This window comes from Aquarana catesbeiana, linkage group LG03 (assembly GCF_042186555.1).
Source record: "Aquarana catesbeiana isolate 2022-GZ linkage group LG03, ASM4218655v1, whole genome shotgun sequence".
Taxonomy (NCBI): domain Eukaryota; kingdom Metazoa; phylum Chordata; class Amphibia; order Anura; family Ranidae; genus Aquarana; species Aquarana catesbeiana.
This window is the reverse complement of record NC_133326.1, coordinates 323,441,291-323,454,006: the sequence shown is the minus strand read 5'-3', so window position 1 is coordinate 323,454,006 and position 12,716 is coordinate 323,441,291. Positions and strand designations below refer to the sequence as shown.

The 12,716-nt window shown below is 43.2% G+C and overlaps 1 protein-coding gene across 1 annotated transcript in view; it reads left to right on the top strand.

Annotated features, from left to right (window-relative positions):
• SNCB (synuclein beta) overlaps window positions 1-12,716 on the top strand; it is a 139,231-nt gene that overhangs the window by 41,480 nt on the left and 85,035 nt on the right. Inside the window, exon 4 of the mRNA XM_073620463.1 lies at window positions 1,595-1,636. Within this exon, the coding sequence (XP_073476564.1) occupies window positions 1,595-1,636 (42 nt within the window). The remainder of the gene's footprint in view (window positions 1-1,594; window positions 1,637-12,716) is intronic.

Genomic DNA, 12,716 nt, shown 5'->3' with positions numbered 1-12,716 from the left:
TTTTCCAAGATGAATGGTGAGTAATTAACAAACAAATCCCAGTGTCAGCAATCATATATCAGTTCTGAATTCTAAAGAGGGCACAAATTCGCCACCATATGCAATGGCCGCTCACCCCAGACCCAAGAAAAATGCGCATCAAACTGGCAAAGCAATCCCCATATGTTGTCATCCGTCATTGGTTATCGCACATGTAATAAGGAAATATCTCCGCCTGGTGTAGTATAAAGCAATGGTTTATTTAAAACAAAGGTAGACTTAAGCCCCGTACACACGATCGGATTTTCCAATGGGAAATGTTGGATGTGAACTTGTTGGCGGTAAGTCAGACCGCGTGTATGCTCCATCAGACATTTGTTGTCGGACTTTCCGCCAACAAATGTTGGCTAGCACGTTCTCAAAATTTTCCGCCAACAAATGTGTGTTGTTGAACTTTCCGATTGTGTGTACACAAGTCCGTCGGACAAAAGTCCGAAGTACAAACACACATGCTCGGAAGCAGAAGCAGTCGGTCTTGTAAACTAGTGTTTGTAATGAAGAATTAACCTTCGTGACGTGGCAAATTATGAAATCTCCAAATGCAGCGCACAATTATCTTCTGCCTACACCTAAACTGTCATTTGAAGTAAAACATATTGCCAAATATTATTCTCCACATTTTTTTTATTGTGCATTAAAAAAAGAAAACAAATAAAATTAGACATGCTATCTGCCAATAGAACATAACCAAAAAGTACATTCTATGCATCCAAAAATATAGAAAATATACCAAATCAAACTATTATTCAGCCGAAAAAATAATGTCGAAGCAATAACTCCAAGGCCAATAATAAATAACACGTTATCGCCTCCGATTCCGCAACATGTCTGGTTGACGAATGGCCGTTCAGAAACAAACTGAAAAGCGCAAATCAACACTCACCAAACTTCTACTAAAACAAAATTAGCAGAAGGAGCCCAAAGTGTGGCGCTAAAGAGCTGAAAAACCATGTAGTACGTCTTGTACGTCACTACATTCAAAATTGTTGGCCAACATTTGTGTGACCGTGTGTATGCAAGACAAGTTTGAGGCAGTGCCCTTCAAACAAAATTCCACGGAAGTCCGATCATGTGTACGAGGCATTACATTTAAAATAGAAGACATGCGAGTAGCTACGGTGAAGTGGGGTCAACAAGACGCTGAGGATGAAAGACTTCAGGTTTCGGGCGTAACCGAAAGTGACGTCACCCCACTCCTCCAAACAAGTTTGCTTCATTATTCCACATTTGAAGAAGGCACTTTATTATTGTTATTAATTTTGCACTGGGTTTTTACTTACTTTTATATGGTTTTTAATGTTTTATCGGTGCATTATGATTTAGCGCTGCTCCATTATACAGGCTTTATTTGTCTTGGATTAAGCTCTTCACACACAGGAACACTCCATGAGCCATGCACAGTGTACCCTTACTGTGTAGATACTATCTTCAGGCTTAGGCTTTTTCTCTGAGCAATATCAGTACAGTATTTTCTGTGTTTATTAAAAATACAGTGCCTGATGTTTTTTTTAATGTACTCTTATTGTACACTTATTTCCTTTTCTCTTTCTTTCAGGAAGCAAAACCAGAGATGGAGTGGTACAAGGAGTGACTTCAGGTCAGTATCAACCTCTTTTTCCAAGCGTTGTCCTCCCTGTTGCTGCACAGAACGCTAATCTCTGTGACATGGCACCTCAGGCAGTCAGGCAACCGGAGCCAGCTCTGTTCATAACAGGATCAAAAGCTAATGGGTCACTGAGATCATCCAGGCTGAGATAATACAATTAATACAAGTAGCCACTGCTCATCTTCCACATGTTTACAACTAAAATTCAAAGCAGAAGATGAATATGTGCACGGTAGGCCTTCCAATGTTTGCCATTTAGAGAAATGAATATGTAACATATTTCACATTCCTGTACTTCATGCTATTGTTTTATAATTCTTGCAACTCAGTTTTTATCTTTTGATTTCTTGGAGCCAGGAAGATTTGTGGTCATTATGACATAACTGTGGCTTCAAAATGTATTTCAGGGCATAATAAAATACATGTAATACATGTATTTTTCTCAATGTTTTGTCCATTTAAAGATCCTACAAGTACAGTATAATGCTTATTGATCTGTCAGAAATGCATTCTGCTCCTAAATCTTTTTTTGGGTTCACAACATACAGCATTTTTGTGGTGTCAGCCCTGCCCTGTTGTTTTTTTACTAAATTACTCAAACCCTTCTACTCTTCTCGGCTCTACAAAATAGGGGCTAATCATTCTGTAGTCCCAAGATCAGAACTTGGAGAGCTAATTACTCTCCCTGGGATAACACAGGAAGTGTGCACAAGACAAAGGATTTCTGACATGGTTAACAAGTAATTTTTGCACTTGTTGAACAGAAATAGCAAAGCACAGTATAATGGTATAATTAACAGACAAATGAAACAAATAAGTGTTAAATATTGTTAGAGATTACATACTCTTTAACGAACAAGGGGAGGTAAAGGGGGAGGTCTCCTTTAACTGACATACACTATATTGTCAAAAGTATTGTGACGCCTGCCGATTTACCAAAACCATATAATATGTGGTCAAACCTTAAGAGTTTCAATTTGTATCCAATCAGGCAGGCCCTTGCACTACATGGTTTTGGTGAATCTGAAGACAAAAATCTGCAGGCATGGGGCTTTAGTCTGTAGGCAGAGGCGGCTCTAGGCTTTGTGAGGCTTTAGGCAAAACTTAGGCACAAGGCCCCCTCACACCCATAATGGGAAAAATAATTCAAGCGATAAAAGTTAGCTGTATAAGGAGGATACAGTACAGGTGGAGGGTACGTGGGCAAAGTATATGGGGCAGGAGTGTACATTAAAGGAGGGAGCAGGAGGGCACAGCACAGGGGGAGGGTAAGTAGGCACAGGACAGGGGGTAGGAGGGTACAGTACAGGGGGAGCAGGAGGGCACAGCACGGGGGAGGGTAAGTGGGCACAGTACAGGGGGCAGGAGTGTTTATTAAAGGAGAGAGATGGGGAACAGTACTGGGGGTAGCAGGGTACAGTACAGGGGGAGCAGGAGGGTAAAGCACAGGGGGGTAAGTGGGCACAGTACAGAGGGCAGAAGGGTAGTGTACAGGGAGAGTAGGAGGGCACAGCACATGGGGAGGGTAAGTGGGCACAGTACAGGGGGCAAGAGGGTACAGTAAAGCAGGGAGCAGGAGAGCATGGAGGTAAGTGGGCACAGTATTGGGGCAGGAGGGTATAGTATGGGGGGAAGATAATTGGGCACAGTACCGGGGCAGGAGGTGGGTAAGTGGGCACAGTACTGGGGCAGGAAGGTACAGTATGGGGGAGGGTAAGTGGGCACAGTACCGGGGCAGGGGGGGTACAGTACAGGGGGAGGGTAAGTGGGCACAGGTCAAGAGAGCAAAGTAAAGGAGGGAGCAGGAGGGCACAGCACAGGGGAAGCAGAAGGAAAGAAGGATGCCTCTTACATTAGAGTACCCCCCAGAGACCCCCATTAGCTCACAGTCCCCTAATATCAGTGCCCCCCTTCCTTAGAGAACTCCAGAGATCAGAGACCCCCCTTATAGCAGCGTCCCCTGCCCTCTTTAGGATCTCCATTTATGTTACCTTATCAGCGGGAATCGGGTACTGCTGCAAGCAAGGTGTGAGAGCCGAAGTTGGGGGGCGGAGTTGAGAGGCGGAGCATTCTACAGATTTTTCCTCAGTGTGTGTGTATACAGCGGCAATCCAGATGAAAAAGGGGTCATCGAGTCGGGCGGGGAGAATGGCGCTGGGCGGAGGGACCAGAGATCGATGACCACAGACTGGCACAGCTGAGAGGAATCCCTGTTGAGTGGAGCACAGTGCCGGAAGTTCGGGACTTGGTCCAGCACTGGCTTCATCCCCAGCACAGTTTCTCATGGGGGCCCCCACTGGTCCCGATGGGTCAGCAGGGAAGACATGAGGAGGAACAGCAGTAGAAGCAGCTCTCTCTCCTCTCCTGCTTGTAAGGGGAGGGAGAGGAGGGGGGCAAGTGTCAGCGCTGGCTCTGACTGAGATCCAGAGCTGTATGTGAGCTCCGATCATCTGGGAAGCAACCCGCTACCTCTCCATGTAGCGGTGAGAGGACTCACCACTGTGCTGATGGCGGGGGCGGGGGGATCCCGGTTGCCAGTAGAGGCAGTAGAGGCAGCTCTTTAATTTGGGAAATTAGGCAGCCGTGAGGCCCCTGTGAGCGTGAGGCCTTAGGCGACCGCCTAATTTACCTAATTACAGAGCCGCCTCTGTCTGTAGAATTCAATATTGAGTTGGCCCACCCTTCGCAGCTATAACAGCTTCAGCTCTTCTGGGAAGGCTATCCACAAGGTTTAGGAGTGTGTCTAATGCTGCGTACACACGGTCGGACTTGCCTACGGGATAACCTCCGTCGGCATTTCCGACGAAAAAATTTAGAACATGTTCTATATCTAAGTCCGTCGGAAATTCCGACAGAAAAAGTCCGATGGGGCATACACACAGTCAGAATATCCGACCAAAAGCTCCCATCGGACTTTTTCTGTCGGAAATTCCGACCGTGTGTACGCGGCATAAGGAAATGTTTGACCATTCTTCCAGAAGCGCATTTTTGAGGTTAGGCACTGATGTTGGACAAGAAGGACTGGCTCGCAGTCTCCTTGCTTTTTGCACTGGTCCAAATCATTTGGTGGAGGGGGGATTATGATGTGGGGTTGTTTTTCAGGGGTTGGGCTTGGCCCTTTAGTTCCAGTGAAGGGAACTCTTAAGGTGTCAGCATACCAAGACATTTTGGACAATTTTATGCTCCCAACTTTGTGGGAACAGTTTGGGGATGGCCATAGGTGTGCGCAGTGGGTGTGCCAGGTGTGCCTGGGCACACCCTAATCACAGTGCGGTGCCGATCCTGCCGGACTTCTCCGTTTTGGCCCCTTTGCCCTGTAGTGCTGCTGGCTTCCCTCTTCTCCTCCCCCCCCCCCCCCCCCCGGCTGCTGCGGGGATGTTTCAGGATTTACCGGCCCCTTCCTTTTCTAAATGAGCACACTTGCTCATTGAGTCCATTCATAACTGAAGCATAGTAATCTGTGTTTACTATACTTCAGTCGGTGAATGAACAGGAAGCCACTCAGCACAGAGCACTTCCCATTCATTCACTGCCCTGTGCAGCTGAGGCTGTAGAGAAAGGCCTGTGTGTCTGAGCTTTGGGGAGCACACCCTAATGCAATGGGTTGCGCACACCTATGGGGATGGCCACTTCCTGTTCCAACATGACTGCGCACCAGTGCACAAAGTAAGGCCCATATAGACATGGATGAGCGAGTTTGGGGAGGAGGAACTTGACTGGCCTGCACAGAGTCCTGACCTAAACCCCATAGAACAGCTTTGGTGATGAATTAGAGTGAAGACTGCGAGCCAGGCCTTCTCATTCAACATCAGTGCCTGACCTCACAAATGCGCTTCTGGAAGAATGGTCAAACATTCCCATAGACACACTCCTAAACCTTGTGGACAGCCTTCCCAGAAGAGTTGAAGCTGTTATAGCTGCAAAGGGTGGGCCAACTCAATATTGAACCCTATGGACTAAGACTGGGATACCATTAAAGTTCATGTGTGTGTAAAGGCAGGTGTCCCAATACTTTTGACAATATAGTGTATGTCAGTTAAAGGAGACCTCCCACTTTACCTCCCCTTATGGCTTAAAAAGTATATAATCTCTAACAATAAACTTTACTTATTTGTTTCATTTGTCTGTTAATTATACCATTATACTGTAAGTGCTTTTCTATTTCTGTTCAACAAGTGCAAAAATGACTTGTCAACCATGTCAGAAATTCTTGTGCACACTTCCTGTGTTATCTCAGGGAGAGTAATTAGCCCTCCAAGTTCTGATCTTGGGACTACAGAATGATTAGCCCCTATTTTGTAGTGCTGAGAAGAGCAGAAGGGCTTGAGTAATTTAGTAAAAAAACTACAGGGCAGGGCTGACACCACAAAAATGCTGTATGCTGTAAACATGTTGTAAAAAAAAGTTGTAAAATATTAAGGAGGAAGTTTTTTATTGACATTCTCACATTATACTGTATCATACTGATACCATAGAATAGATGACTGGATAAACTGACATCATTTGATAAATGAAGTACACATATCAACTTTGTTCTTAAATCTGTGTGATTCATATTTCACTTGAAAGTAGAAATAAAAAGATAAGCATAACCAATGAAATTCATATTTTTGTTCTGGGAATTTCAGAATAATAGGTTATTATGATTTAAAAAAGTAAGATCCTATCATGTCACACACTTTTGCCTAGATAAACAGTCTAGCTTAGGCCCCTTGCAGACAAGCTTGCAGGCAGCAAGGCTGGATGATGTACCTAGCTCTCCTGGGAGTTTGAAAATGCTGGAAGGGATGCATGGCAGCTAGATGCCCTCATGTGTAAGGGGCCTTAAAGTTTGGGAACACTGTTCTCAACGCACGGCTTTGAAGCCATCCACCTGCCAGCTGAAGATAAAACCCCTGTGATGTCTCCTCTAGGACAAACATGCTGTCTGCATAGCAAACTTTAAATTCATATGAATTAGGAACCACAGGCTATATACACAATATATTATATATATATATAATGTGCAATATACACAACACTGTAAAGTACTGTACAATACCATAATTTTACGTTTCTGTCAAAATAGAAATGTTTAAGGGCAAAATTTGAATTCCATACTTATATCCTTAAAGTGTTACTAAACTCACAATAATAAAATCAGTCTGTGTATGCAGTAAAGTGTGCTTGTTATACTCACTATGGAACCTAAGGGGTTAATCCTCTACATTGTGCAAAAAGGCTCCTGGATTCTGTGTTCTCTGATCCTCCCCTTCTTCCACTGTCCCCTATCCATCTCCTGATAGCACAGAGCCTTGGGGGCACTCTGCACATGCTCAGTTTGGTGTGTGTTGCTAGAGAGTTTTTTTTTTCTTCTTGGGAGGGTGCATGTGATTAGCACAGGGGTCCTGCAGCCTCATAGGACTATCGAGGAAGAATGAAAACTCCTTCTATAAGCTTTAACCAGGGCATTGCTGGGCACTGATAGAAGTCACAAGACTGCTATATACTGCTGATGTGAAAAGGTATTTAGCAGTTTATATTTAATTAACCACTTCAATACCAGGCACTTTCACACCTTCCTGCCCAGGACAATTTTGAGCTTTCAGCGTTGTCGCACTTTGAATAGCAATTGCGCGGTCATACAACATCATTTTCTTCCCACAAATAGAGCTTTCTTTTGGTGGTATTTGATCACCTCTGCGGTTTTTATTTTTTGCTAAACAAACTAAAAAAGACCGACATTTTTGAAAAAAGAAACGTTTTGTTTTCTCCTTCACTGACGGGCACTGATGAGGCAGCACCGATGGGCACTGATGAGTTGCCACTGATAAGGTGGCACTGATGGGTACTGATGAGGAGGCACTGATATGTAGAATTGATGGGCACTGATAGGCGGCACTGATATGCAGCACTGATGGGCACGGATAGATGGCACTGATATGCAGCACTGATGGGCACTGACAGGTGGCACTGATGGGCACTGACCGCGGCATTGATTGGCACTGACAGGTGGCACTGATGGACACTAATAGATGGCACTGATGGGCAGCACTGATTGGGCAGGTATTAATGCTAAGCACTGATTGGCACTGTGATGGACACTTATTGGAACTGTGGTGGGCTCTGATTGGCTCTGTGGGCACTGATTGGCACTGTGATGGGCATTGGCAGACTTTATTATTGGGGCACTGCTGGGCACTAATTGGCAGCTGATTGGCACATCTGATGGGGCTGTGCTGATAATCAATGTGCTCATTATCAGCACAGACCCCCCCCTCTCTGACAGGGAGAGCCGATCTGTGCGCGAACCGAGGAATGCCATTTACCGGCACTTTCTGGTTCTCGCGATGATCAGCTGTGATTGGCCACAGGCGATCGGAGATGCAGCGCTGTGTCATATGACGCCCAGTCAGGATAACAGAACCACTTCCCGGCCGTTATTCTGTTATAGGCCGGGCAGGAAGTGGTTAAACTATTGCATTTCAATGCTCTGTGTGCTTTGGGAGACCAGATATAGTGAATGCAGGGTCCTGGGTTTAGTAACACTTTTAGTGTCGTAAAGTAAATACGACCCCTCTCTACCATTCACCAGTTAGATATTGAGTTGCAGATTAAGGATTGCTACAGGCCTTGTTACATTTTGTAGTTAGTTTTAAGACTTATTTTGTTTTTCTTTTTTTCATTCTAGCTAGACACCTCATAGACTATATATAACAAAAGATAAAACAGACATCTCCTGTTTTGTCCTTTGTATAACAGCAACAACCTTTCCTGTGACCGGACTTATGCTATTTATAGCCTCATTTAATAAAAAAAAAAAAATAAAGTGTTCTAGTGATATACAGCAGGTAAAATAAGTATTGATCACTATTTTTCTAGGTAAATATATTTCTAAAAGGTGCTAATGACGTGAAATGTTCACCACATGTCGGTAACAACCCATCCAATCCATATATACAAAGAAACCAAAACAAATGAGTTCAGAAATGAAGTTATGTTTAATAAAATGGAATGACACGAGGAAAAAGTATTGAACACGCTAAATGAAATTTATTTAATACTTGGTACAAAATCCTTTGTTGGTAATGACATCTTCAAGACACCTCCTGTATGGAGAAGCTAGTCCCATGCATTGCTTAGGTGTGATTTTGATCCATTTTTCCACACAGTCTTCATATCTTGAAGGTTCCATGGGCCTTTTTTATGAACTCTGATCTTTAGTTCTTTCCATAGATTTTCTGTTGGATTCAAGTCAGGTGATTGTCTGAGCCATTCTAACAGCTTTATTTTCTTTCTTTAAAACCAATTAAGAGTTTCCTTGGCTTTGTGTTTGGGATCATTGTCTTGCTGAAATGTCCACCCTCGTTTCATCTTCATCATCCTGATAGATGGCAGCAGATTTTTATCAAGAATGTCTTGGTACATTTTTTCTATTCATCCTTCAATCATATGAAGTTTGCCAGTACCGTATGCTAAAAAACAGCCTCACACCATGATATTCCCACCTCCAAACTTCACTGTTGGTATTGGGGAGTTTTTGGGGGTGATCTGACCAGACTATATTCTCCCAGTATTTTACAGGCTTGTCTAAATGTTGTGCAGAAAACTTTAAACGAGCTTCAACATGCTTTTTTTTTCAGCAATGGAGTCTTGCATGATGAGCATTCATACAGGCCATGGTGGTTGAGTGCATTACTTATTGTTTTCTTTGAAATAATTGTACCTGCTAATTCCAGGTCTTTCTGAAGCTCTCCACAAGTGGTCCTTTGCTCTTGGACAACTCTTTTGATAATTCTTTACACTCCTCTGTCAGAAATCTTGCGAGGAGCATCTGGTCGTGGCCAATTTATGATGAAATGATGTTCTTTCCACTTCCAGGTTATGGCCCCAACAGTGCTACCCTGTTTCCCCGAAAATAAAACCTAGCGTGATTGTCGGTGATTGCCACAATATAAGCCCTACCCCCCAAATAAGCCCTAGTTAAAGTCCTTGTAGGTCTTATTTTCAGGGTAGGGCTTATTTTCAGGGAAACAAAGTAGGGCTTATTTGGTGGGTAGGGCTTATATTGCAGCCATCACTGACAATCATGCTAGGTCTTATTTTCGGGGAAACAGGGTAACTGTAACATTCAGAAGTTTAGAAATCCTTCTGTAACCAATGCCATCAGTATGTTTTGCAACAATAGGGTTGCAAAGGTTTTGAGAGAGCCCTTTGCTTTTACCCATCATGAGATGTTTCTTGTGTGACACTTTGGTAATGAGACACCTTTTTATAGGCCATCAGTTCAGACTGAACTAGCTGATAATAAATTGCACTGACAAGGGGCTGTATTGCTTTTTATATTACTGATAGATTTTAGCTGGTGTCTTGGCTTTCCTTGCCTTTTTGCACCTCCCTTTCTTCATGTTTTCAATACTTTTCCCTGTGTTATTCCATTTTATTACACATAACTTAATTTCTGAACTCATTTGTTTTGGTTTCTTTGTATGTATGGATTGCATGGGTTGCTACCGACATGTGGTGAACATTTCATGTCAATAGCACCTTTAGAAAAATATTTACCTAGAAGAATGGTGATGTGTTTAATACTTATTTTACCCGCTATATATATATATATATATATATTGTATATGCTTATTGTATTGCGCATCTACTATTGGATATTGCAGGTAAGAATTAGAACTCTTCTCAGGGTATTATCTTCCTGTGTCCCCATTGGGTACATTTGCCCTCTCTATTTGTCCCGGTGATTATTGTCACCGAAACAGAATGACGTAAGAAATACAACATTTTAGCATTGTCAACAGAACTAGACTAGAGGGTAAATCCCATGGAGACACTGGGGGAGATTTACTAAAACTGGTGCACACAGAATCTGGTGCAGCTGTGCATAGTAACGAATCAGCTTCTAGCTTGCTCACGTTTTGACAATACAAGTTAGAAGCTGACTGGTTACTATGCACAACTGCACCAGATTCTGTATGCACAAGATTTAAGCCTCGTACACACGATTGGATTTTCATCCGGGAATTGTGTGATGACAGACTGTTTGCCTAAACTCCGACCGTTAGTACACTCCATCAGACAATTATTGGCCTTTCCGCCAACAAATGTTGGATGGCAGGCTAATAAATTTTCGGTGGACAACGGTCTGTTGTTAGATTTTCGTATCGTGTGTACACACGTCCGTCACACAAAAGTCCAAAAGTACAAACACGCATGCTCGGAATCAATGCTCACCAAACACGACATTAGCAGAAGGTGCCCAAAGGGTGGCGCCCAAGAGCTGAAATTCCTCGTAGTACGTCACTACGTTCGTGTTTGTTGGCCGACAGTTGTGTACCGTTTGTATGCAAGACAAGTTCCTGGCACACGCCCTTTGGACAAAAGTCTGACACTTTGTCTGTCGAAAATCTGATCGTGTGTACGAGGCTTAAGTAAATCTCCCCCACTGTTCCAATGACAACTGGCTAAAAAAGGGAATTCCCTTTAAGCCTGATTTACACTTGCAGTGGGGTGGCAATAAAAACATATGGCTGAGCCACATTTTTACTACCCTCCCAAATGATACCCCTTTAGGTTGCAAAGGCAGTGCATGAGAGTGCAAAAGCAGCAGACAGGAGGGCAAATGTTATCCCCCCAGAATCACCTGCCTGAAAGTGGCTGCACTGCAATCGCTCTTCAGAGGGTACCACAAGTGTAAACAAGCCCTTACTTTGTAGAGATTTCCTCTGACTTCCTGTGGTGCCCTAGGGCAGGAAGTAAAGTAAAATCTTCCCAATGAGCTCCAGGCAACAAAAAATAAACTAATAGTGGTCTTAGCCATTCCTTGATCTGTCCAAAACAAAAAAAAGGCAATGCATAGACTTAAAATATATATCTACAATATGCTGTAATTTTTTACCTGCCAAAGGCTTTGTAGTTCCATTCAGCCAGTCATTTGCACACTGCTTGTGCACTGCACAAACACATTTCGCACCTATTTTCTGCTTCAGAAATTCAGCTTTACAGTTTTCTGTGTTACCCCGCCACCTCCAACCTGATCATTGGGAAATGAACTTGTTTCAGCACCTCAATTCAATTAGAAAGGAAGCAATAAATCTGAAGCAGTAATGGCAAGCGATAATGTTGTCTTGCAGAACTGTGCGGAACAGTAAATATATATGTATTTGAATGGCTTGGAGTGCCACTTGAATGCATTAACACTTTGCAAGTACTATCAATTGATAGGATTAGGTTACAGTAATTTATAGTTGAATGCACTTTACATTATCCATTTGTTTTGACTATACTAATTCCAGATAACAAGGAAAACAAGTGGGTGGACTTATTTTGCTATCTAGCAAACACTGCAGCTGTTCTACATACTGTATAAGGTATACTATTACCCTTACCACACCCCACCGCTGAAGGTCTTTTACCTTCATGCATAGAATATAGAGCACTTTAACGCAACTTAACTTCTTGCCGTTCTCATAACCCATATATGTGGCAGCAAAGAGGATGGATTTTATTGCCCACACGCATACCTCCCAACTTTTTGAGATGGGAATGAGGGACACCTATCAGCAAAAGTATTCAGGCATAGGACACACCCCCTGCCACGCCCCCTTAAAGGACACTTGTACAAAAAAACAAGATTGGTTAAACCCAAAAGTGCTTTTTCTACCACGACTATTCCTTTATATTGGCCTTTGGAATTTACAAATGCAGCAATTTAGAAATCAGATGAAAGGTTTAGGGAAAACTTTTTGATAGATAAAAAGTGCATTTTATTATCAACTCTAAAGATCAGACCAAAATGAGGGACAAATGAAGAGGAATGAGGGACAGATGGACATTGTTCCAAATCAGGGACAGTCCCTCCAAATCAGGGACAGTTGGGAGCTATGCCCACACGCCACATATATGCGGGAGGTTTCTAAGGTTTCTGTGTTGAGAGCATGAACACTGCGAACTTCCAGAACAATGACCTAACTCTCAAAGACAGTTCCTTGTCCCTAGTAATAATCTGGAGCTTGCGGGGTCCACAATTCTGTGACCACTGTGACAGCCAATCACAGTGGTCACATGATCAGGCAGACATTCC